This window comes from Leptosomus discolor, chromosome 2 (assembly GCF_034619465.1).
Source record: "Leptosomus discolor isolate bLepDis1 chromosome 2, bLepDis1.hap2, whole genome shotgun sequence".
Taxonomy (NCBI): domain Eukaryota; kingdom Metazoa; phylum Chordata; class Aves; order Leptosomiformes; family Leptosomidae; genus Leptosomus; species Leptosomus discolor.
Genome location: NC_141392.1, coordinates 43399027 through 43426080, shown reverse-complemented (window position 1 = coordinate 43426080; position 27054 = coordinate 43399027). Strand labels below are relative to the sequence as shown.

Genomic DNA, 27054 nt, shown 5'->3' with positions numbered 1-27054 from the left:
TTCCAGTCAATGGGAGCTGAGTTTGCTTAGCACCTTTAAACTCAAACCACTTATGTATCAGTACTTAATCATGGATTTTGGAACATAGCTTTAAGTGTTCAGTGTGGGTATTTTTAAAGCAGCATGGTCTTCACTTAGAGATCTTTTTAAAGACCTATCCAACCCAATTATATATGCTGTATTTATATTAATAATCACAGTTATAATGATTGTCTTTTTCAACAAAATAGTAGTTCTGAACTCCTCTTGAGGTGAGGCATTAATACTGGAAATAGTTGTTTTAGTTGCACTTAATGTTGGTATCAGTATCTGCATACCCTGAACACTGTGTTAGTTCACTACATGAACTCTTTCACTAAAGGAATCTTTTATCACGGCTTACCAGACATGTGGGGTCCTCCCTGGGGATTATTCTAGGTAACAAGCACTTCTTGTAATCAGCTTACTACAAATGATAGAACAAAACATGGCAGTGCTCCAGCCATAACCAAGGTATATTTTAAAAACCTTGTTATTTGATGGTATATGACACTACATATGACCTAGAGACATATGAAATGTTTCCACCATGCTACAAATGTCTAAGCCACTCAGTTTCAGTTCTCACTTCTTACCCCCCTAAGTCAAACACAGCAGCCTGCCGTAGCACCTATTAATTTATAGATTTAATCCCAAGGGCACATCTGCACACTTGTGAGAAGGCGTGTCTGGTCAGCTGTTGCCACAGTGATGGCACAGATAGACAACAACCAAGAAGAAAAGAACCTGTAGCTGCATGTACACTTCGGTGAATTTGGGTATTTTTATGGGGTTTTATTTGTTCCTGTGTACGATATGTTTGGAAGCATTGATGTGCTTTTTCTCCCACTCTAATGAAATGTCTTATGCTAGAAGAAAAAGAAGATACTGAATGTGTTAGGTTTGCTGTGCAAATTGTGTATTTCTTTATAAACACACAGAAGTTTCTGCAATGCAGAGCTGAACTGTCACAGCTTATTACCGAGGTTAGAATTTCATGAGTAATTTAAGGTGCTTAAAATTATTCCTAACGAAATGCAGCTAAATAAGGTAGTTGCTAAATGGGAAACAAGACAAAAAAATCCTACAAAGAAACGATATGGCTGCCACTGGGAAAATGTCAGGTACTTGCTTCTTGTAGAAAATAGAACATTACTTGAGTAATTTAAAATCCAGGTAATTTTCCTTAGGAAAGAAATCGGCAGTAAAGCATTCAGATGCTGGTAGATTTCTTTGTTTCTCGTGGATGGTAAAGATTCATGCACAAACATCAGCAAAGGGCAGCTTTCTGAGCTGTTCCCTGCCAATTGCTGACAAAGGCAGTCCTAATGAATCATTCTGAATTGTGATCATGTGCTACCAGCCCACAGTGAGCTGCCAAAGAGGAAGTGCAGCTTGTTTTCTTTCATTTTCTTGATTCCTATGCTGTAGGAAGATGAAAGGAGAAGGAGGAGGAGGCAACAGCGGCAGCCAAACTTAATAAATAATTCTGACGATTCCTGATATCAAATGGAGGCCCCTGAGTGGGACCCACTGAAAAATGACACCCTTCCGCCGACCCTGACGCCAGCTGTCCCTCCGTATGTGAAGTTGGGCCTGACCATTGTATATACTGTTTTTTATTCACTGCTTTTTGTGTTCATCTACGTCCAGCTCTGGCTGGTCCTTCACTACAGGCACAAGAGGTTCAGTTACCAAACTGTCTTTCTGTTTCTGTGCTTGTTTTGGGCCTCTCTCAGGACTGTGCTCTTCTCATTTTACTTCAAAGACTTTGTCACAGCAAATTCTCTCAGCCCCTTCATCTTCTGGCTTCTCTATTGCTTCCCAGTCTGCCTCCAGTTTTTCACCCTGACCCTGATGAATCTTTACTTCACACAGGTAAGCAACAGATATTTGGTTAATTAAATCTGACAGAATGGTAAAGCATTATTTTGTAAGAATCATGAGAAAAATGTAATTTCCTAATATACCTTGGCAATGCGAAAAGCAAAATCCAGTTATTTAGTTGGGAATTTTAACTTTTGATCTATATGCAAGTGATCAGTGTTACAATGAAACTGGATCCTGAAGTGATCGTTTCAGCAATGGCAAACAGTATATCTACTGTCTATTAAATGGCTGTCATTTAATTTAAACGTTGGGGAAAAATGTGTAGGAGAGCTTGAAAGCTGGACACCCAAAATGCCGTTCTATTATTATTCTTTATTATTGTTGTTGTTCTTAGACTTCATAAACCTCCTGGCTTAGCAGACCTGATCTCTGTACAGTCTGAATTGTAATTTCTAATTTTGCTGATAACCCCCCCGTAAGTTGGCTAACTTGTTTCTGAGTGAGATTTCTCCTCTGTGTATCACAATCAAAACTGTTGATCGAGTCCTGCTGCAGACCCACGTTCCTGTAATGATCTGTATTACAAATAGCCGTGACTCCGGATCCCAGTGCTGTGTGCTATGGAGTGCTAAGTGCTGTACAGAGATACACCCTCTGTTTCAAGGGCGCTGTGATGTAAAGGTCAATTAGCTGTATAGTGGGGTGAAAGAAATAGTATCTCCATTTCAGAAAGATCTCTTGAGAGTGTATCTGTGCTACAGACAGCTAAGAAGACAGATGAGTTAGGCTGCACAGAGCTCCAGGTTGCTGCAGTTAGACTTGCTTGGAAGTATTTATGGTGAGCTTGGGTATCCTGGCAGTGGGATGCAGGACGGGATATTGGCATGTTGAGGCAAAGAAAGGCTGCCGGGCTTGCCAAAGATCTTACAGGAAGCCTGCGGGAGGGCAGAGACTGGATTCTCTGTCTCCTCAATCCCACTATGGTGCCTGAAGTGGGAAGCCAAGCCTGCACCCAGGTGACCCTTCTCAAATTCCACTTTCCCAGTGCAGAAGTAGTTGTCCAGGAGAGCACTAGCCAGCCCTGGAGCACCCCCAGCAGTGCTCAGGATGCTTGAGGTGTTGCCGTGTGCCCCACTTGAAACCAGCTCAGTGCCTGGGTTTGGGTGCTTCTGTAACGCCTACGGTGCTTAACAGTGCTCTGTAGTGATTACAGGCCTGTCAGTTATGAACACCCTGGCTGGAAACATCAGGCTGCTTGTGAGAGCTGCCATCCCAGAGCTGAAAAAGCAGCAATGGTAAGCATGACAGCTGTAAGAGGATCACTTGAGTTGTAGAGGGTATTAAATACTTAGAACCACATACACAGTTTTGTGCTTAGGTTTACTTTCCTGGATTCAGTGTCTGAAACACCTGCTAACTCAGCCCGCTCCACTCCCTGGGACTTGAGATATATTAAGGGATTACAGGAACTTGTCATCTACACGCTACTCAAATCCAGCTCAGGCATGTGGTGACTTATGCTTTATCCCATAGCTATTGTGAGTCATTTGACAATGGCATGGTTTCCCAGGGGCAAACATCCATCCTTGCACGGTCCATCCCCATCACAGAGGCTGGGACTCAGTCATAGCCCTGGGTCAGATTCTTCCCTCAGAGACACACACGCAGGGAAGTCTGGAGGCAGCATGCAGCATCCTGGCTCTTTGCCAAGAGAAGCCGAGGCTGATGTGAGCACAGAGGGGGCACGGCAGTCTGCACTCGGTGCATGGGAGTGCCAGCACTCGGGGTGTTGCGGGTAACTGATTCATCTAAGGAAGAGCTAAAAAGAGAGCATACAGAATGCACACATATGTCCTTTTAACTTATTTTTGGCATTGCTGTCTGATATCATTCAGGAAGTACAAGTCAGTGGTTGGAAACAGAAAAAATGCTAAGGCTACTGGTTCTGCCTTTGAGACAATTTCTGCTTTGTCATCGTGAGTCCTCACGGTATTCCTCTGAGCCCCTCTGTAAAAGAGTGTAATAGTTACCTGTCTTGAAGAGCTGTTGGGAGGCTTTTGAAACGGTATTTGCAAGGGACTTTCAGAGTTCGTGATGCGCATTATAATCTTTGAATATTGTGGGCCATTGTAGACAGGCATATTATTAGTACTGTTGTTTGCTTTAGAACTGGTTGCTCCCAGTGAAATCTCAGCTCAAATATCTCCCCAGCCAAAACAAAGCCTTAAGAAATGCAAGCACAGCCATTGCATGAATATAATGTAAGACACAGAATAAGTGCACATATTTTTAATTCACTGTTATTAATTTTTTACTTCTAACCATTAAAAGGTGGTTTGGCTTGAAATTCAGCATCTTCTTGAGACTGAGTATTTAATGTGCATCTAGCTTTCCGCAGTAGGCAAGCAAGAACTAGTGTGAAAGGGGTGGGGAGAGAGAATTTTGTTTTCAGTAATGGCTTATAGCTTCACAGACCTGTTCAGAAACAACTTTTATCCTTTTTTCTCTAGAAGGCAGGCAAGAAGGGTCTGCAGCTGTGTCTTGCTGCATGAAAAACATGCTATTTGACTGGTGCTTAGCTAGAGGGAAAGAAGTCATCTATGTATAGTATAGGGACAGAGGACTGGAAGAGACCTTATGGGTCTCTGGAATTTGAGGGTGTTTATTATTATCTGGTGTACAGCACCCACCATTTTTAAATGCAGCACTGCTAGGGAAACTTTTAGACACAGATGTGAGAAGAAAAAGTGATTCCAAATTATTACTAGTCCTCCTGGCCAAACAAAAAACCCCTCATTTGGCAAGTGCTGGAGGGCATTTTTCAGAATAATGAGCACCTTTGAACTTGACAGAAAGTTAGCCACAACTATTCATTTTTTAATAGGTATCCCAAAGCAATGGGGACACAAATTTCAATGTATTTTATGTGTAGCAAGACAAATAAACCATGATGATGTCAGCACAGCAGGGGTTGTTCCCAGGCTTGAGCATCATCAGCAGATACAGCAGAAAGATCTGTAATGTGTTGGGTCAGGCTGCCAAAGCAGGGGACCTGTGGATGAAAGAGAAGTTACAATCAAAATAATTTTGACTCAGAACAAGGGATCTTTGGATTAAGAGCCAAGATCAGGGTCCTTTGCTATGGTCTTGATGCCTTACTTAAGGCAGAATAGAAAGAGTGCTGCAGACAAGGCTTATATAATATGAGCTCCTCTCAGAAATCCCATACTGGAGAAAATAAGTGTGACTTCTGAGGAGAGTGATAAATTTATTAGAATTTATTAATCCTGTGTCTGTATTCTAAAAAAGAAAAGTAGTGTGACCTACCCTCTCAGGATAAGCCTCTGACTACTTTGAAATCATTAAAATAAATCTCAAGGAAGATGAGATCTGTGGCACTTTAGTAGAGCAATAGCACAACACCAGCAAATACCTGCATTGTACCAAGCCAGAGCAGCTCCCTGGTGCTCATCCATCAGATAGGGACATAAAGTGTGCATTTCCACCTACAGAGGCCAAAAAGCCCATAGTTATGATTACCTTACACCTGCAGCTCCCACGGGTTTATTTTGCTGCTTGATAAAGCAAAGAATGCAAATCAGCAAATAACGTATTTTCCACTTTAAGTGACTCCAGACAGTGAGGATCCCAGGACTTGGGCACTCTTTTATTTATGCCCTGCCTAGCCAAAACTTCCCTGCCCCTGACAAGGGGAGAGCGAGATGAGTCCTTGGGCTTTACAGTCAGTGCTGTGGGCAAAACTGTAAAGAGGCTCTGGAAAATAAAATAAGAGGTTTCCTTTTTTGGTGTGTGTGAGGAGTGGGCAGAGAAGGGCTTGCTTCACTTTGTCCTGTTTGCTCAGAATTTACATGTCCCTGGGGAACCAGATACAAATGAAGCAGGAGGGAGGCTAGGATGGAGGATTGCAGACTCAAAAACAAGGTCAGGGCCAAAGACCGTGAGCCGTAGGGGATGCTGGAAATCCCAGGCCTCCCCTGTGGCCAAGCACAGCAAACGATTTAGTGGGCTGTGGGTTTAATCATCAGGTTGGGAACTTCTCCAGGACCTAGGGAACGTGGTGCTGAGCTAAAGAACTGTGCGGCTGTATGGGTGGAGAAGGGCTGGTAGGCAGATTTAGCTCTCCTTCCTTCTCCCTAACCACCTTCCCTCTTCTCTGGCATCCACATTGAGAAGCTTACCCTGCCTCCCAGGCAGGGCTGATAAAATCAGGGACTTTCAAATGAAAAGAACTTGTACAGAGTAGCACAGTTTAGAGAGGAGCTGGCCATGCTGGAAGTGCCTGGCAGGGTGGGGTAAAACCAACATAAGGCTTTTGGAGAGGTTTTGTGTACCTCAGTGGAACTGGGCTGCATGTTAGCTCTGGGAGGAAAGTTAAGAGAACTTCTCATCCTCGAGTTACCGGGAATAATACCACCAGTGAGAGAACAAAGAGGGTTTTTTATTTAGGAGAAATACTTATTTTGTAGTAGAAATGAATGCTCTATATACTATAAAGCTTATTATTAATTTAAAGCATGCTTTAGATGTATATAGGACTACACAGGAGTCTAACTACAGATGGTAAAGCATCAGCAAATATGTTTGCTGTAAAACATTGCCCTCAGTATTGGATCTATAGGAGACAAATTGCAACTGCAGACTGGCTGGCTGTCAGCATCTGACATAAAGAATGAGGTCATTTGACTTAGAAAATAATTTGATAGGAAAGCTACACATGCAAGTTTACTGTGGCTGCCAGCCCCACAATAGTCCCTGTCCTTTCAGGGCTAATTTTGCCAATTTACACAAGGCTGAGTATGGTAGTGAGTCATGTTGCCCAATCTGTAGCCTTAAAACCATGTAGAGTTTAGAGAGGAGTAGAGGGAAAACTTGCATATTTTGGGGAATCTGATCCAAATAAAAGAATGAATGTGGGAGAAAGGGTGAAAGAGGAAGGTGGGCTTGGGACTGAAAGATACAGCAGAGGAAAAGTATAGGTGCTGCTGGTGCAGGACTCCGGGCCTGCATGAGACTGTGGCATATTTTCGTGGTGCAAAAAGGAGTATGCATAGAGTGTGACAGAGGAAGAGAGGGGCTGTGGTGATAAGAACTGGGAAGGAAAAGTACACGCTCCGCTCCTTATAGAGATTTTGAAATGAGAACTGGCAAATAAAGCTGAACTTCATTCCTGTACAGAGGGCCAGCTTGAGACATATGCAAGCACTTAACACATACCTGAGGCTTTTTTGGTAAGCTGGGCTGTGGCTCCTGGAAAAGTGCATTGATCAGCTGGCACTAGAGGTACACTGGAGGTTTGTGCCAGCAGTCACGTCAGTTCAGCTAAATCACGGCATGGACTGAAAGTTGCTCCAGTGAGATTTTCTTTTTCTTTTGCTCGGGGAACATGTGACTTGGCTTTGACACCTGTTTCACTGATACTTATAGGGCCAGAGCGGCTCCTGATTTAACTTTCGTATCTGTAGCTGGAACCCCCTTAAGCTACAGCAGTCTGGCCCAGTCTGCCTTCTCTGCTGCCCAGCAGCTCTGCAGAGCTTTCTGAAGCTGAGCTGCTGTTGTCTCTCATGCCATCTGCATTGCTCCTTTGCTGTGACCTGGTAAATTGTTTAAGGTTAGCTGTTTACATCAGTTCTTGCAACAGGAATTTTCCCTGGCTGTATGAAGGGCTTTTTGGAGTCGTTTTGTACTGCTGCAGTTTTATATGCCAGACAGATACCTCAGGGGAGTGAAGGAGGGAGTGTGTGAGAATCTCATTTGAAGTTTCCAGTCCTTTGGCATAAACAGAGAGTCAAGACAGGATATTTCTCCTTTAAAAAACAAGCAAAAGGGGAAAGAAAAAAAGGTAACCCTTTAGACATTAGAAAATTAGCAAGGAAATTCACTGAGTTTTCTGTGTTGCTGTTCATCATGGGGCTCTCTGAAAGGTCTTTTTTAAAAGGTCTCCCTTCTGCTTGCTGTTTAGTCTATTCTTAGAATAGCCTGGTTTGCTCTGGTTTGCTGGAAGACTTGCTTAGATGACTCAGATATTGACTGGAAGCTTTCTCAACACTGTTGCAGGGAGGGGCCATTGAGCAATCAGTCTCTTGAGCTAAATGACTGTTAAAAGCAAGATGCTGCACCCACGCATGGAAGGTATATGGAGATCAGCTTCTGACATCCTTACTCCCCCTGAACAGCCCTTTATTCTGTGACAATCACACTGCTTCCAGCAAGGCTACTCACGAACTAAGGCCCCATCAGTGTTTAAGCAAGGTTTAAGCAAAGGTGGCAGAATTTGGCTGCCTGCATTTCTGTCTAGCAGTGAACTGGTAAGAGTGTCCATGCCTCATAGTGTAGCTTTCATTCTATGCAGCATCTAGTTTTTATGCAGTGTTCATTTTCTTTCTCGGTGGTCATTTTGCTCTGATAAAATTCAGAAGCATTTATCAGCTGGGAGAGGCCCACCAAATGTGGAATCACAATAACAGCTGTTTTGGCGATCTCACATCTGGAGATTCTGCTGGATCTGCAGCAGGAATGTCATGTTTGGTTTCAGCTAAGTTATCCATGGAGCTCTTCCTAGGTAGGGCAGCCTCAGACTGGTTTATGTGACAGGATTGCTCTGTGACATTATAGGGGTGAGTGTATCCTTTTTGGGGAACCACGTGAGATGGTATTCAGGAACCTGTGAATTTTCTAGGTTTTGTGGACCCAGCACAACTCATTGCCCACTGCAAATTGCTTGTCTTCTGCAGCTCTTTGCACAGGCTCTGAACACTTCTATTCAGTGCCACTCCTGAAAGCTGTCAAAATTAACGGTACAATATGTGTGAGTAAGTGCTGCTCTGAAAAGGTGAGGATTGTGGAATGGCCATAGAGACAAGTTTTACTTGTTTAGTTTCATTGAGGTTGGGAATCTCTTCTTTCCACTTGCCTACAGTGTCTTCCAGAATAAGCAGAGGAGGCAACAAGTTAGCACAAAGAGCCTAAAGGAAGTATTTTGAGCCTCATCTCTTCTCTAAAAAACAACAGGCCCTCTCTCTTTGCACAATGGAAACACAGAATCTTCACAAGCCCCCTGTACCTCTCCTTTCAGTAGCAAGAAGTAAAATGATGCAAAACTTCATCCTGAACTCCTGTGAGAATTCATGATCCAGGAATTTGGAGAATTAATCACAAAAATCTTTTGTAAGGGATACTGCCAGAGATGTTAACTGTTTGAAAACAGTAGCAATGGTTGCAGAATGTTTTTAGATATTTTTAGATATTTTTTCCTCAGCTTTTCCATTTTATTCTCAGCTATTACTCTTCTAAGGCCTTCTGAAAAGCTCAGTGTTCTCTGCTGGTTCAGCTAGAGCTAAGTGGGCTGTTACGCCACAAAAAAAATTTCCATGTCAAGGCATCTGTTTATGGTGAATAGGAGTTAAATGACAAGTTGTTCCAGGAGCACTGGAACAAGTGAAGCCTGATTTTCTCCAGATCTGTCTCATGCTTGTCTCTGAGCTGTTTCCATAACTGGGGCGTTTCTTGTGATACTTTGCTATGCAGACTGTCTCAGATTGGGTGTTGCGTAGGATCATTATGCAGGGTTCTCCTCACAGAGGTCATATATCAGATGCATTTATAGGGTTCCTTACTTCTTTTGGGTCACTAATTTTTAGAAGGATGATAAAGAATCATGTCTGTGATGCTTCAAGTATTTTTCCATTGGTTCTTTGACCAGAGATTTTTAAGGTTAGTGGGGGGACAGATAAACAGCTTGACAGGCAGATACAAGCCTACACATACATAGTGATCATGTAAATCCTGTTTCCTTGGGAAAGCATGATAATCATAGCAAATATTATGCAAGCTATAATAAAGGGCATGCAAAACCAAGTGAAATGGATAAGGCAGGATAACTTGAGGAGAAAACAATTAGGAAAAAAATGAGAATAAGTCATACAGCATGTTGGTGGTTTTTTTGGTAATACTAGTGATCAGTGTGCTTCAGTGTTGGTTTAAATGAACACTTGTAAACCATGTTTGGAAACCATGTCAGCTTATGAAAAAGCAGTGAAGCTTCCCTGTAATTTTTTTTGAATAAATTACATACAAAACATGCTAATATATATCTTTGTATAATTTCTGATGGTGGTTAAACAGTTGTGACTGATATTACCTGGCTACATTGCAGAAAACATGTCAGTATTTTGTTTTTTCTGTTACAGCAAGGCAACTACTGGCCCTGAGCTATCTCTCTGTAAAAATACATACTGTTGTATAGCCAACAGACAGTCAGCAGAAGCCAAATATACCTCAGAGTAAAATAGTGAGTTTGGTTCTCAATGGCATCCTTTGGGCAAGTAATGTGGATACAAATGGATATATTCAGGCCAGGGTACTATGACAGGCTCTTCATGTGAATAGAGCATCTGACCCAATATGCCAGTATGAGCTGGTCTATGTGAGAGACATGCACTGTCAGGTCATGTAAGAGCCTGCTAATTACTTGCCTTTACGATTATACTGGCATTAGTCCTTTTGTGAATTCTGGTGTATAAAGAACCTTATTCCCAAGCCAGAGTAAGTGAAAATAATAGTGCAGATAATTTGTAGACAAGTACATCGTGATCGCTTGCTGAGTGGTTTTAATATTTGCTTAGAGCTTGCCTGCCAAGGATAAGCACTAAATGCAAATCTGTTGTGTAATGAAACCTATCATTACATTTCTTGTGACCTGTGAGACAGAAGTCCTGTAGATCAGCATCTTTCTTTACTTACATGTATCTTGTGTTTGATGCAATATTTTTCTGTTTTGCAGGTGATTTTCAAAGCAAAGTCAAAATATTCCCCAGAGCTACTGAAATACAGGTAAGAACTATTCAAGCCTTTAATGTGGTACATAAGAGTAGCCATGCTCTTTGAGAAACACTACGTCTTTGATAATTTGTGGCGTTCATATGTCAGCTATTCTTATTTATACACCAATGTTTTATGATGGTTCTGAGGCCAGCTTCTTCCTATGACATTTAGAAATCTCTGTTATTTCCCAACACAGGCACCATTTTTAGACATTCACATATTTCAAATGCAAGCAGAAGACACTCACCCTCGTAATTTGTTTACAGGTTGTTAATATTTGTATTGCTAGGTGAATTCAGATTCAGTGCTTTGGTAAAGGTAGCGGAGTGATGTATTTATTTTGACAAGAATGAGTGGGACTGGGTATGTGTATTAATCCATGAGGTCAGTGGTAATAAAAGTCCCAACAGTTTTGGGAAGATGAGAGAAGTGTTGTGAAGGGAAAGACCTAGAGAGAACGGTTTCGACTTTGAAGATGTTCTTGGGAACTCATGGATAACCTCCTGTGACTCCATGGAGTTGAGGTTATGGTAGCTTTGCGTGTAGGCAGAGAGATTTGTTTGGGGTCTTCTTGAGCAGAGGGATTTTCAGGAGCTACTTGAAAGCTCTCCAAAGGGCAGTAATGTCCAGAAAGCTGAGGAAGAGCTCAATAAATTAATGTTTATTGTGGCAATGACTAAAAGCCTCAGTTGGGCAATATTGTTTAGGCAGGAGAAGAGAGAAAGAGGTTGTATCCATTCTAAAGAAAGACTTTACAATCTGAATTCAGGATAGGAAAAGAGAGTAAATTGAAACTGAAATCCGACCTGTTACTTGCTGACTGTTAGGAGAACATAGTACTGTATCAACAGGTCAGATATTAACATCGTCCTTGCCCTGGAAAGTTTGTTATCCAATTGGGGTTTGATACAGCTGGAGGGGTAATCATCTGGAGCAATTGCTTCAGAAACCATGTTTGGTAGAATGGCAGTACAACGAAAGGAGGCTTGGGGTGGGCTGGTGAGGGTATGGGACATGCAGGGTGTGGTGGCCGGCCTCATGAGGGATGTGGACTCCAGGCTGAATCGCAGCTGATGCAGAAATTATCAGGATGGGAACAGAGAGGCTGCATCTGTTTTGGTGGCCTCAGGAATGCTTTCAAGTTAGTGGGTCTGTGTGCATACCTTGGCCACATCCCAAACCACAAGGGGCAAGAGCTGGATGCTCCCTGGTAAACACCGCGCCATAAAAATACATTCACCTCCCTTTGTGCTCTTGTTTCTGTGGGAAGGAAATCCAGGAGTATGGGCTGATAGACAAGCACAGCACACACCAGCCAGGTCCCCGGCCAGCCCCTAATGCAAGCGTGCCTGCCCCTGATGGTACACACAGGCAAGAGGAACAGAGAGGATGGCTTTGCACAAAGTCTGGGCTGCAGGTCAGGATGGCATAGGGCAGGTCTGTGACCATGTTCCCGGCTTTAGAGGTGGGAGGCAGAATCTTTGAACCTCATCTGTTACTGAGGTTTGTGGCAAGGCTTTATTCCTGAAAACTGCTTGAAAATGTCTTTCTTCAAGCAGAGAGAGCTTGTGATATTCAGTCAATGCCTGTGAAGTGACTATATTAGCACTCTGCGTGTAGCTCTTGGAGCACTTCCGTTCCTAAGCACTTATGAATTGTGACTGGAATTACTCATGCACCCTTCCCACAACAGCTCCATGTCCACCCTGACTCTTGCCTATTGCATTTCTAACACAGATCACTCTTGGATCTGTTCTAGCCTTTTTTCTCTTATTCAGCTCTGTTGGTAAAAGACTTCAGTAGTATTTTGTTTTAAAATCTAGATCTCTTAGCATGAATGTGGTTAACCTGTGTAAAAGAGCCATATAAATAAAGCTGTCCCTGTTTCCTATACAGGGCAATCAAAGTGGTGTAATATGTGCACACCCACAGCTGAGGTCCTGAATCTTAACTGTAACAGGCTAGTGAAAGACTGTAGAATCACAGAATGGTTTGGGTTAGAAGGGACCTTTAAAGATCATCTAGTCCAACCCCCGTCCCATAGGCAGCAACATCTTTCATTAGATCAGGTTGCTCAAATCCTGATGGAGAGATGGATGGTAGAAAGATGGATGGCCTACAGAGAGGGGCTGCAGTCTGCACTTACTGAATTTGATTTTTCTTCATTGCTGAATGTTCACTTCTGGATTTTTTACCCATTTTCTTTAATAAGTGTCAGACCTTATTGCCTGGTATTGTCATTTCTGCAATAGATAATGGCAACATAAACAGGGGAAACAAGAGGTAGGACTGCAGTCTGTGTATTGGCACAGGTCTCAGAAATCAGAATCATACCAGATACAGAAAAAATTGATAAAATCCTATCAGAGATCCAGAATCTTAAGCAAACTTTGCTCAGCACAGCCTTCATGATGTTGGTCACTGGCAAAAGGGCTCCAAATGAAGCCTGTGCCAGCCCAACTTCATATTTAAACAGTCCTTCTGTACGTCTCCCCGGGCTCGAGGATCTCTTACAGTCACTTGGTTTGGATGAGGCTTGCTGTGCTGTGTGTGCATGCCTTGTTACACACAAGCCTCAGACACTGTTTGGCTTCTGGGGAAACCACGTACAAAATGCAGTAGATTCAAGCAGATTTTCGTGTTGAAAAAGGCAAAACTCACTGCATTCATCTGAATTTTGATTTTAAGCTCAAAGAAAAACTTAGGGACAGATCCAGCCTGACACAGAAAGAATGGAACACCCTGGCACGTGCCTTCCCTAGCCAAGACAGATTACATACAGCTCCTTTTAAGGGACTAGCCCCAAAGTGGGGATTAGGCACAATAAGCTTTTGAATAATCACTGGTGCAATCTGGAAGCACTTCTCCTGCCCCTCTTTTCTATTTTCTGAAAAAAACCTATATGCTTATTCACGCCTTGTAGGTGCCCTTGTGGTTGAGATGTAAGGATACATTCTGCCTTTATGTGAGTTAGGAACGCTTTCTGCAGCTGCAGAGACCATGAAACTACCCTAAGAGATACAGTCTGCATCACCATCAGTGCTTATTCAGAAGTTCAGCAACAATGCTTCTGTTGTCAAAACAGGCAGCCGTTTCCCCAGCCACATCATGTTAATAAGGGGGATGGAAGATCATTATGTGAAGAGCTGCACAACTGACTGGCCATGACAGCTCACCCTGGCACCTACGGGAGTGTGTAGGCATGACAGCATGACAGTGGTTGGGTTTTTTTGCAAAACTGTCAAGGAGGAGCCTGGCCTGGAAGCCTCTAAGCCTTGCTGGTTGCAAGCCAGCATCAAGGGCATGCAGGCTGCGCTGAAGCAGAAGGTCCCTCTGAGTAAGATGAGCAAAAAGAGAGCATGTACTTACTGTCCCACAAGCAGGCAGCATGTAAGAGCATACCTTTCCTCATAAACCCAAACCCCATAAGAATATTTTACCTGCACTACAATGGAGGAGCAGAGATGAAACTATTAAATAGGCTTTGGGAGGAGAAGGAAAGGAAGACACATGACCTTTATTTAAAGACTTTTAAGATATTCATAAAAGCTGTAAATTACCGCCACTACAACTGGTAACTGCCTTCTTCAGAGGAAGCTATGTAAAAGAGAAGCTTCAGGACTGCAGTGTTTCTAGCATTAGACTGTGAGGTTAAAAGAAATACCTCCAGCTGCTTATCCTAAAAACAAGGCCCTGCCCTGGAAGATTAAGAATGAGCACAGTCTTTCCACTGAGAGGGAATTTCCGTGACTGACAAGGAAAAGACAGCATCCTCACTCACTGACAGATATAGCTGCAAACAGGGGCATCGATTCACAAGCAGGGAATTTTAGGCTTTCAGTTCTCCCTGTTACATATTTAAAAGGTCTCAAAGGTATACCCCTTCCTTTCTTGCCCTCTGAAGAGAGCCAGCTATGCTTCAGATTTGTAGCTGGGTTGATGCTATCCCAAAATGATATGAATGTGTGGAAGAAAAAAGACCACCATTTGGTAAAGTATTTTTAAACAAAACAATCAGAATTTGATTCCTCAGGGACAGTCTGGATGGTTGTTGTCATCCAAATTCAAAGTTCCTGGCAGGCATGAAAAGCTGTGGCCAAACCCTCTTGTTCAGTAACTGCAGATTATGACCTTATCAGTATTTGCCTTGGTCAGCAATGACAATGAAGTAAGGAAACACCTGAAATGGAAACGTGCCTTTTTTTTTTTTTTTTTTTTAAAGTGAAAAGCTCCACAGCTGTGAGTAGGAGGAGTAAAGAGGAATTAGAAGTAGCTTTCCTTGAATATGTAAGACCATACCTTCCCTAGTAAGCCCAAACCCCATAAGAATATGGTACCTGCACTACAACGGAGGTATTACACCTACTTATACCACAGGTGTCAGTGCTGGGTAGGTGGAAAAAACAGATGGAGAAACCCAGCCCGGCTTCTGGGCTTCTGTTGTCACATTTCTGTTCCAGCTCTGCTCCTGTGGTTGTGCAAATGAACCTTTTGCCTGGCATAGATGGTAAAATGCCAACCCAGAATCAATACACATATTTAAATTTCTTGATATTTCTTTCAAGAGGCTCCTTATGATCAAGTTATTTAGGAAAAGGGACAGAGAAAGGGGAACGAGTAACTCAGAGATTTTTCCTACTGTTAAGACACTTCCCTAATTTAATATGAAATCTGATGGCAAACGTCAGCAGCCAGTGACACTTCCCATGTCAGTGGTGTAGTAAAACCAAGGCAAAAACCAGCCCATTCTAGGCAACTCAACCTTTTGCGATGTTTCTCCTGTCAGTGAAGTAGTCAGAGGGTTTGTGCTGTCTATGAAGTGCACACTCTAAGAAAGTACATGTGTATTTTAAGAACTGTGCTGTTGTATTTCTGCTGTAAATGGTCTTCCATGTTTTGCTGTATCACATTAGTTTCTTTGCTTACAGCTTGTTTTGTAACTGTAAAAACAGGTTTGAAATTAGCTAAGTTAATCTCTCCAGAAGTCTGGAGCACTTTGATTTGGGCTCGGGCAGCTGGTCACCTTCAGCTGTGGCAGCCCAACACATGAAGCTTTCATTGCTGTGCAGCTTCCATCTCATGACTGACACTTGCTGAACAATGTTGCTAAAACTGTTTTCTCCTCACTCTCCCAGGTTGCCCCTCTACCTGGCTTCTCTTTTCATAAGTCTCCTCTTCCTCTTGGTGAATTTAACATGTGCAGTATTGGTGAGGACACAGAATTCAGAGAGAAAAGTCATTGTCTCTGTCCGAGTGGCAATTAATGACACATTGTTTGTGCTGTGCGCTGTTTCACTCTCCATCTGCCTGTATAAGATTTCCAAGATGTCTTTAGCCAACATTTACTTGGAGTCCAAGGTAAGGTACATTTTCAGTTCTTTTCAAGTACCTTCTGAGAGACAAGGGCAGTGCGAGGCAAAGCCACATGGTTCTTTAGATCCCCTGAGAGCTGGAGGCCTTAAACTCTACAGCTTGCGCTTGGCTGGCCATCCTGCTCAATATATGAATTAAATACTAAATGCTAGCAAGGGTGCTTTTGGCTAGCACCAGTGACCCCAAAATATGTATTTTTGAGGCAGAGTTTGCAGAACTTATTGGCTGGAGTTCCTCACAGCTGTTTTTCAAGTGGATACTGCTTTCTCCAGATCCCTGTCTGAAACCCACTTCATTTCAGTACTGCTACACTGAAGTGGTCTATACTTTGGGATCCTTCAGTTTGTCAAATTATTGACTGATGAAGGTACATGTTTAAGGCAGCAGCATGCTGAAGATAAGCCAGACAGAGGAATATGAATCTCTCTTATAAATTTGCATACTGTCCTACAGATAATGGGAATGTGTTTTGAAAGACTTAGTGCATTATAAATTCAGCGAAGTGGGAAGAAGGGGGGAAAAAGTCTCTCATTTTGCTCTACAAAATGTTCTTTAAAGTCATATTGTTAGGTTTACAGCTTTGGACACATTCAGCGGTCAAGGCACTGGGTGGCATCATGTAAGCCCACACCGTTTATTATAAAATCAGTGAAGGTGTTTTGTATTTATCAATAGTGAAACAGGGCTTTCAAAGGTCCTTGCTTTTGCAGTAGAAAGTTAAATCTTAAAATATATTATTACTTTAACCAATAGCACATTCCCTTTACCACAACGAACCTTTCAAAACTGTAAGTTTCAGCTGCTATTTAGAAAATCTTACAATAAAATTCCTCTCTCCATTTACCTAATCAGATGAAAGGACTACTTCCCTGTTTAATCAAATCTGGCCATACTGCACAACAACTGAAAGTTCAGGGCCGAATAGAAGATTTAAAAACACAGCTTAGTTTGTTTTGTTTCTTTCAAGCCTGTCACTTGCTGACCAAAGGGCATGGGCAGTGGATTATTTTTACTAGTAGGAAAAGTTTTTCTACTGCCACAAATCACAGAAGGGTAAATCTCTGTAACAAAGCAGTGTTAACCTAAGGAAGGCTTTGGTAGATTACTTTGTTCCATTTCCTCCTCCTGCAGGAAACCTGATCTCCTTTACTTCAAGCTATTTCACAAAACCCAAACAAACTCTAACATTATTGCAGACAGGAAGGGACAGGACACTCAGCTGATGAAAGTTTGAATGTGGAAATGAGAATTAAAGAGCTCTTTGCTCCTTTCTGTTGACCTGAAATGGAAGTTCCTCTGGGGACTTTCAGTAGGATTTAACTGCCCACAAATAGGGATACAGATGGCTGGAGCTGGCAGTGAAAAAACATCCTGGTTTAATCTGCTACTGTTGTGCCGAAAAAGCTAGCTAAAGAAGAAAAATCCATTTTATAGAGTGATGTGATAGAAGTAGCATTGGAGATAACGTGTGCCCTGCAGTGCTTGTAGGTAGGCGTCAGTACTGGCAGCCTTTTATTTGCATTTCCCGTCTGCTGGCACAAATCTTCTGCTCACATCTGAAAACACATTCACCTCCACGGCCTGGCGTGGGGGGCCAGCCTGGTTCTCTGCGCCAAGGCTACGACAGCATCAAGGAGGTGCACAGCCCTGCCCTTAGGTGCCAACTTGGGCCAGTTCTGTGCTGGCCAGAAGCATTGTGTAGTGGGACATGCTACAGACTCTGGGGCTCCCCAGCTTTTCTGTAGGGGTCTGTGGCTGAAAAAGAATTCCTCTGGCTTTACTTTTACTGCTGTGCTCTCCCTTCCCCAAGCCACTAAGTGTATTTGACTGGCAGCAAAACCAGGATACTTTTACCCGCTTTTTTGGATTTGGTGGGATCGAAGTTTGTTAAATCTCTAGCATATTTAACTGTTAACTATTAAAGAATGACAGCTACATAGGGAAACATATATAGGGAAACACCAACCCCATTCTGGTCTTCACTTCTGCTATCCCCAGTCTGTAAATGTCACTGAGCTGGGACACGGTATGTGCCAGTCAGCAGCTTCTCTCTGCACTCTCACCCTCGGTTTCCATGGCAGCATCACTGACTTGCTAGTACTGAAGGAGAATAGAGAAGTGCCTAGCAAACATTTCCTCTTTGTGGCATTTCCTGCTTGCCCCAGCTTTCACCGCTGCCTCCTATGTGCCTGGCTTCAATTCCCATAGAGCAGCAAGCTCTTGGCTCACTCCTGACATGGGTCCAGGTTATGGCTTGGTGAACGGTGGTAGTTTGACTGTGTTGTAAGCAGGAATTCAGTCAGAGAGGCTGACTGTACTGGGGATGTTGTACTACTCCTGAGCCTGACTGTTCCCTGAATCAATATTATTTTGCTGCAAGTTAGCTTTCTGCAAGCTTTTCTGACTACTCCCTGAGCTCCTCTTTACTGCACTCAGGGAGTGCAGACTGAGGAGCTGGGTTGACAGAGCTGCAGGGACAATAGCCACCAGTGTGGGCGAGCAGCAGAGGGTCCCTGGTAGTCTCCTGAAGGCCAGGGGTTCAGGACATGTTGACTAGGTGACTTTCCTGGCGACTTTCCCCAGCACTTCACTACCCATTCTGTTATGTCTGTGCTCTACCTGCCACAGCGCTTTGGACCTTTACTTCTTGGCTGCAAATCTGGAAGCAGAGTGTGTGAGTGGAGGGTATAGGGTGCAGACCTTCCTGTCTCCTGCATTGGTATAAACGGTCCTGTGAAGTGGGAGGCCCTCTTGGCCTCTTTCTCTCACACATAGATGAGAGGATCCCGTCCTCGTGGTGTGGGTCTCTGCCAGAAGAGGAAGAGGGCAGGGCTAGTGAAGCAAATGATTACAAGGTATCTTGCTCCTTTAAAAGCTTTCCTTTAAAACCCATCTTTCCTCCTTTGGCTGTGCAAAGGACTATTCCAGAGCCAGCTGCACAGAATTTACTTTGAGCTTCCTCCAAACCCAGTCCCATTTTTGGGCATCTACCTGCTTCTGTGACCAAACTCACACTGATCCCTGTAGCCATGGCTCCTGGATTCCTTCTTTTCTGGCTGCTACAACTCCTGTGCTGGTGCCTCAGCCCCCTACAGTGGCCCTCCCCACCTGACAGAGTGGTCAGGCATCTCACTTGTTCCCCGTGCCGGATTAGGCTGTTCCTCCTACTCTGTCCATTTCTCTCTCTAGGGCTTGGGAACTGTTGTGATTTTGCACTTTGTAGTCTCATTCCTCCCCTTGTGCCCAAGCTCCCAACCACAGACTGCCCTGCCATGGTCCCTCCGCCCCTAGGCTGTGCTTCCACTTTGTCTCCTCTGTGTTGACATTAGGTGAAGCAGGATGTTTTGTTCCTGTCTGCGCTGTGTTTAACTGCTGACCGTTGCAATCTGCTCTATACTTAGGAAATAGGTGCACAGCAAGCAGTTATAAAAAGATGCAAGGTTGCATCATGCTAGCTAGCCAGCATCTGCTACAGGATGCTAATGCACAGCTGAAGGCTGAATTCTCTTGCTCCGTCTGATACCCAGTGTAGTTCTTATATGTTTTCATTGCTCTGAAAATAGTATTTGTACAGTAAGCTGTAGGAATTAGTCGCAGCCCATCTTGATAAGGACTGGAGCTGCTACCATTGCCTGGAAACCACTGCACTGATACAATACAAGAATATATGAGCAAAGGAGGAAAGAGAAAAAGTCAGCCACATTAGGCAGAGTAGCAGGGCAGCCCTTGAAGTCCATGCAAAACTGTGTTCTTCTCAACTTCACTTATGAATAATAACCTGTGCTTAAATCTCTTCCAGGGCTCATCTGTCTGTCAGGTGACAAGTATAGGAGTGACTGTTATACTACTTTATACCTCACGAGCCTGTTACAACTTGTTCATCTTATCATTTTCCCAAACCAAGAAAGTCAATTCTTTTGATTACGATTGGTACAACGTATCGGATCAGGCAAGTATGAAAATATTTGCTAACAAGAAAAACTCATTCTGTATGTGATGGCCGATTTCCTAAATGCTTTGACGAGAGGAATTAATATATTAGAATCCTATTTTTTTTTTTCTTTTATTCAATGCACTAAGATTGTTTTGCTCCAGGAATATGAGTTTACAGTTATTTTAGCCTACAGAGGAAGAAACACCACCTCAGTGCTATAAGAAGGAAGTAACCACTAGTCAAATAGTTTAAAAAAAAAAAAAAAAATCCATCTTACATTTACGTTGATTTAATTGTTTTGAAAAAAGAAGACTCCTATTAAAAACCACAAGTGTTTTATGCATTAGAAAGAATGTACTGTACTTGGAGAAGCAGAAAAACTACTTGATTCCACTGAAATGCTCAGTTCTGAAGTTATCATCAAATCTCCCATTGGCACCCAGCGCTGTGAAGTCATTTGCCTTAATTCTGTCGTTAGCGTGGTAACTTCCATAGGTTGAGGGTAAGACTAAGTTTCTGCCCAACCTTTGATTGCAAGTGACAATTCAGATTGAGAACTAACTGCAGTAAAAACACTAAAGGAAATAGCAGAGGATCCTTCACTGAATTTTAGGAAATTTGGGCAGCCAGCTCCTTTCTCTGCTTTGAAGCACCTAGTTAGGTCCCAGTAGTTCTCCAGCCCTGTGAAGGCTAGGCAAAATGGCAGGCCTGGGTCTAGACCATGAGTATGTTTTGTTTGGCCTCAAGATCCCAGACATGTGACGTCTCCCCACCCTCTCAGCAAGCACCTGCAGAGCAAAAGCAGTGCTCCCAGCCACGCAAGGGCCTTGTATTGTCTGAGTGGCCAAGCAAACCCAGAGCCATTAACAATATTCCGTTGAGCAGTACACAAAGCTGTAAATAAGAAGTAGGTAACGTAGGGTAGGCTTGCCCAGAGCACCTCATCATGAGTTAGTTACTGAGTAGGGTCTGTCGAGGGATCACTAATCAACCCTGCTGTGGTGCGGAGGAGTGCAGCTAGGTGTTGCCACCCTGTGTAATTAAAACACACAGGTTTAAGCAGAAGGGCACTAGGTTGTGACTCATCTCCTGAATCAAACATTTTCCCTCTTGTTATTGGGGCCTGGAGTGTTGCTGCTGCTTCTGCTGACCCCTTGCAGGGGGCACTTCTTGTGCTGACTCCCACAGTCTGGAGTAACAAGGGATGGAACTTTATGGCCAGAATATTTGGTCCCATTTCTCCTGTGGAGGCAGAAGTTGTTCATAGGGAGCTCATTGGAATGCTTTAGGCCTTAGGTCACTGCTACTGATTTTTGAACATCTGATCTGACTTGTGACATTAGGGTTGCCTGGATTTTGGGGTAGATGATTTGAGCCATATGTAAAGGGCTGGGCGCTAAGGAGCAGGTACTCAGTTTGTACCAGCATTAAAAGTCACTTTTAGAAGTAGAGCCCAATGTTTGTACTGTGGTATTGCCTCAGGTCACCGTCGGAAACATTACACTTTTCTGCACAAAACACATGAAAGGACAGGACTTGCCCTCTGCGACTATGGTGAATTGTGGAGGGGAAATCTAGGGATAAGTTCAAAGCTAATGCTAGGGTAACAGCATGGTTATTCAAGCTAATAAAGTGCATGAATTTGAAGGGACCCAAGCCTTAATTTTCAAAAGCCAGATTGCCAGCAATGCACTTGAAGACCTGGGCATTGATTGTTCCTTTACATATTATTCCCAGCTGGAAAAGAACTGGAAAACTAGTTTCTCACTACCTGGATCAAATGGTTGCTTGCCAGGCTCTTAGGCTGGGAAGACCCCTGCATTAAACTCTGATTTTGCTTAAGGAAAGATAGCAGGAGGAAGAGAAGGAGGAGGGAAGGTAGAAGGAAAGGGAGGACGTGTACAACAAGACAGTGTATTGATTGTTTTAGTATGCCTTTAATCGGTAGCCAGGATAATCTGGCTTTGCTGAATGGAATTCCTGGCCCTGTTGTCAAGCACTTCAGCCACTTAACTGACTTAGGAAGGGGTGGAGTCACCATCCCTGGAGGTGTTCAAAAAACAGGTAGATGTGGCATTTCAGGACATAGTTTAGTGGGCATGGGGGTGTTGGGTTGATGGTTGGACTTGATGATCTTAGAGGTCTTTTCCAACCTTAATGATTCTATGATTAAAAATAGATCTTCATAAGAAGACATGTTGCCTCCTGCACCTTTAAATGAGCTGCCATCTTTATTTTTAAACACTTTTCTCTCTGACTTTTCAATAGGCAGACCTGAAATGTCAGCTGGGAGATGCAGGTTACATAGTGTTCGGAGTGATCCTTTTCGTCTGGGAGCTTTTGCCTACTTCCTTGGTTGTGTATTTCTTCCGTGTCCGAAACCCTACAAAAGATCTAGTAAGTGGAATTTCTTAGTGTATTTGTTAGTGCAATGTCCAGGCAGGTCTGGAGGGCTCAGCTTCTGAAGGAGCTTTTTCTTCTTTACATTGCAACTTCTCTTTTTCAACGTGTCCATGGCAGAATAAAAGCAATGTAAACTTCTCGCTTCTTTATACTAACTCCTCAAGAAAGAAACTCATCATATTCACACAGAAGGAAGACAAGAAGTTTCTCAGGCATTTTACCTTAAAAATCGGGAACCCTCTTAAATTTAGGGACCTCTTCCCTTTGAGGTAATACCGTACTTTACCGGAGTCTGTGGAAAAGGAGTTTGTTATCCAAACTTGGGGTCTTTCATCACATGGCAGTGGAAACGGTTGTGTGCTAACTGTTCAACGGCATGTATGAAATAATAGATTGAATTCTTTCAGCCCTGTACGCACTGAATTGTGTCCATGCCAAAAACCAATAACAAGCACTTGCTGACATTTTTGCTTGCTATTTCAGTGGAGCAGAGGCTAAGGTGTGAGTTGTAAGGATAATTCCCTGTAAATATCCTTAATATCTAGGTAAGTAATAGATGGACAAGCATCTTTGTATAGCTGAAGGCAATGTCTCCAGGTTAGCATAGGGCATGCTGGGTGACAGGCACATGGGGAATATCAGCCCTGCACTAGGATTGCTGAGGCAACGTCTCTGTTTCTGTAGGCAAAATCAAACCAAAGCTAATATTCCCCAAGAAGGAGGCAAATAGTAAATTCACAAGTAAGAGAAGCAATTAATAGAATATCTTTTTAGAGAAGGTGATGGGTTTTATTCTCACATGCGGATTTCAGGGACAATGATAAAGCCAAGCTGAATGAGGAAGCAATACCTGACATCACACTAAGAAACCCCATGGACCCCAGCATCCTTCACAAAAAAAATCTCAGCCCCACTCCTGCTGGAGTTAGCCAGGACAACTGCAAAGAGAATAAATGTTTTAAAGTACAGTCCAGTGGTACTGCTCTTCTAAAAAGTGACCACAGAGAGATCTCATTTTATTCAAAGTGAGTTTAGCAAGGCTAGACCTCGAGGTCAAGTTTGGACAGTGTGGGAGACATTCACAAGAGAATGAATTTAAGGGATGTGTCTAAATTCTCCTTTCAAAAAGCTGATCACATAAAGACTTGGAATCCTACTCAAACGAGAGCTCAAATGGAGTCAAACAGGCAGTATTCTCTCACAAGTCAAAGCGCACTGCAGTAACGCATATAACATTATATTTTTGCACTGTGATTTGCAGAAAGCCTTAAATCTCCAGCTTCATAAAGATACAGTTCAGAAGAGCCAACCAGTGACATGACACATATAGATAAACCCTTCTTTTATGGGTGCCTTTTTTAGCGTAGACATTATCTGTCATAGTGGATAGGTCATATATGGATTTTTTTCTACACAAAACAAATATTTATGCTAAACAGTATCACGGTGAGAGGAAAACTGGAAACAACGTCAGAAGCAAAAAATGGCGAGACTCTGTAGCAAGGCAAAACTGAACTGCAGTGCAAGTGTGCCACAAGAGGGAGACCAAGGGCCACAGGACTTTAGTCTAAGGTATTCAGCAGGCTGTTCTAGCAGTTAAGTATCAAGTGGGCCAGTGGTTGAAAATACTTGGCCAGAAAGCATGGGGTTAGAATTAAAACAAACCCTCTTTTAGTTAAAAAATCTTTACAACAACTCTAATTTAGCAAAAATCAAAAATGTTCTTTATTTTTAACACGGACAATCCCAAGAAATAGCTGTTCTTTGGGTTTCCATTTCATTCAGGGCTACAGAAACAAAAGGCTGAGTAGAGGCAGCCTTCAGCACTCTTCAAATGTAAAGCCCCACTCCACAGACGATTATAGCCTAGAACGAGCTGTCTGTCTGCTTTGGTGCTGACACAGGGCAACTTTGCCGTACCTTCAGACAGACAAACTTTGAAAATGGGGAGACGACAGAGATGGACCTATTTTTAGTTCATCTTTGTCAAAGTTACTTAACATCTAAAAAATAGGGGGAGATTAAACTGCTCTCCTGCTTCAGGCCAAGGAGAAGATGTCATCCTGGCTTAACCACAGGTGCAGGGAACCCTGTTCCCTGGGGATGGAAGCAGTGGCTCAGTGGAAGAGGCTCAGCTAGGTCCTAGATGTCCCCCTGCACTGTTTCCAGAATCAAACTGACCTTTTGAATCTTGTATGTTTTCTGGTTTGATTCATAGGGAAATAAAAGCAAAATGCTTTGTAAATGAAGGAGTGACATGTACACCCCGTTCCCTTTCTTATCAAAGGACCTTTCCTTGGGATTTGACCCTCACAGCACTGTAGGGTAGATACTGAAATTGCTCAGAGAGGTCTTAAGGGGCTTTTCAGCTGTGGTTTCATTAAGCGCAGTGCCGAGGTTCAGCACGATCAGTTCCTGAGGCAAGAGAAGTAACGCACCGGGAGGGAGGGTTACAAATGTAGGAGGTAAAACCAAACCTCTTTAGGTGTTTCATATTCTTCAGTGCCTCAGCTGCTTCCTACTGCCCACTTCAAGCCAGCTGCCTAAAAGCACCAAGTGTCCAGGACGGACAGGAATGCAGCAGACAGGTTAAATGCATACTGGAGGGTGGTTTCAGAAATGGGTCAGATCTGTTAGCTAGAAGGAAGAAAGAAAGCCATTAAGATCAGTAGACTGTCACTATGCTGGTAGAGAAAAAGAGAAAATTCAAAAAGATTTCTCTTGTCTACAGCAAATGTAGAATTGCCCACTTTATTTTGGAAGCCAGGAGGTAAGTCTGCAGTGACTTCTTTTAGGAGTCAGGCACCAAGCAGTTTATCTATCTGTTGCAAGTACTGACTGAGGTTTCCCTTCCCTCAGGCCAGCACAGGAATGGTCCCAAGCCATGGCTTCAGTCCCAGATCTTATTTCTTTGACAACCCTCGAAGATATGACAGTGATGACGATCTAGCATGGAATATTGCACCACAGGGGGCACAGGGCAGGTGAGATACAAGAGGGAACCGCTTGCTTCCCATAACAGAAACTGGAGGAGGAAGAACTCTCACACGCTACAGAAGACTGATGTAAACTTTCTAGCTCCAATTGTTGCATAAATTCCAGGGGGTGAGGGGAAGCTGAAGTGCAAAGGCAGCACCAAGTGACCGTAGGGATCCAAGAGCCCACAGAGTCTACAAGGACACAAGGATGAAAATGGTCACATAATTTAAGAATTGTAACAGTAGGCTGCTCTTTGAGAAACTCAGGTCAGATCTTTGGGTTGCATGTTTCACTCTGTTTCTTCCAAGAGTGGCCCAAGAAGTGCCATTTACTAGTTTAAGTGTGTGAGTAAGGCAACCTAGAAACACAGCTGGCTCCCTGCCTTCGGCGAGGGCAGGGAAAGGCTCGACAGCACAGGCAGCAGCTTGCGACGGTGGTAGCGAGAAGCCTCTCAACTTAGGTTGCCCTGTAACTTGGCTAAATGTCTTGGGGGTTACCTGGAACAAAGGGGGCATTTGCTTTCCCACGTGCTGAAAGCTTATGCGACTCCACAAAACTGCTGAAATCCCACACAGCCCAGAACTGGCACAAAAAGCCCGTTTTCTCTGTGTAACTGGGCTTTAGGTAAGGATTCCTATCCAGGAAGGAGCATTTCACAGCAAGAACAATAGCACCCTATTCAGAGAAGGAAAGGTGCTGCCAGAACACCCTCCTGCCCTGAAAGGAGGCTCAGTCGTGTGTTACTTATTTGCTGTTCCTGTACCTCCACTACACTCGTAGTAGATTACTGTAATCAGTCACCTTGAAATGAAGGGTAACCTGCTAACTGTAGCTAACACACCCTGGGCTAGTTCTTGTTCACTCATTGGGCTAAGACTGTGTAGCCACTGCCTCTGAGCCCAAACCACGATTCAGTAAAGTTGGATACTCGCTATTCAGTTATCAATCCTCCTACCCCCGCCTTCATTTTTCACATAGTAACTACACCCGTTGAGGATGCTGGAGGTGGCCTGGGGCTGGAGGCACCCTCCCTTCCCCACAGAGGCAGGAGGGAACCAGCCACGCCGGTAACACAGGCACGATTCCCAGTGGAAAGCAAACCAGCCACGTGCGTGGTCTCATGCTGCTCCTAGGAGAAAAGCCAGCGCGCCAGAGCAGCTAACCCAGTACCGCTCCCTCGTACTCGGACACGGGAGGTTTAGGTCTGTCACAGACAGGCCCTTGAGTGGCAGGAGTTGGCAGGGATCAGCAGCACCGCCTCCAGGGTTTTCAAACACCTTCTGGATTAGCAAAGCAGGAAGGGGAGGGCCTTCACTTCAGTGAACTAGAGGAATTAGGAAACCACAAGCTGAGAACACTCGGGCCAAAATAACTGACAGATCAGAAAACTAAGCAGCAGCCCGAGCCTCTGGTTGGGGTTTCAGTGTGAGAACTACTGCCATGGCATTTTGGCCACATTCACTAACCAGGTATCTACAGAACCAACCTGCCAGTCACTAATTCTTCTGTCTTTTTTTAAGCTTCTCTCCAGACTACTACGACTGGGGCCATCAGAACAGCAGCTTCACGGCTTACATAGGATCCCTCCAACAAGATCCAGCACTGGACACAGACCGGCCAAGCCCTATATAACTTCAATCAACGACAGCATTCTAGGACATTCCAATATTAAAACA

At 43.6% G+C, this 27054-nt stretch overlaps 1 protein-coding gene across 2 annotated transcripts; it reads left to right on the top strand.

Moving 5' to 3' along the window:
* Nucleotides 1–1474: 1474 nt before the first annotated feature.
* GPR137B (G protein-coupled receptor 137B) lies at nt 1475–27054 on the top strand. 2 transcript variants are annotated; one of them, XM_009956867.2, is made up of 7 exons: nt 1475–1896; nt 10649–10698; nt 15825–16047; nt 19862–20011; nt 22265–22393; nt 25259–25383; nt 26899–27054. In XM_009956867.2, the coding sequence occupies exons 1-7, from the start codon at nt 1528–1530 to the stop codon at nt 27008–27010; spliced, it is 1158 nt and encodes a 385-aa protein (XP_009955169.1). In that variant the 5' UTR covers nt 1475–1527; the 3' UTR covers nt 27011–27054. The 2 variants fall into 2 exon arrangements, with proteins under 2 accessions (XP_009955169.1, XP_086317104.1); XM_086460978.1 differs by having other exon boundaries at nt 19862–20015; nt 22269–22393.

Coding starts and splice junctions, on each gene's coding strand:
- GPR137B (XM_009956867.2), top strand. CDS start 1,528: ATGGAGGCCCCTGAGTGGGACCCACTGAAAAATGACACCCTTCCGCCG. Junction 1,897..10,648: donor TGAATCTTTACTTCACACAG/GTAAGCAACAGA, acceptor TCTGTTTTGCAG/GTGATTTTCAAAGCAAAGTC. Junction 25,384..26,898: donor CCACAGGGGGCACAGGGCAG/GTGAGATACAAG, acceptor TCTTTTTTTAAG/CTTCTCTCCAGACTACTACG.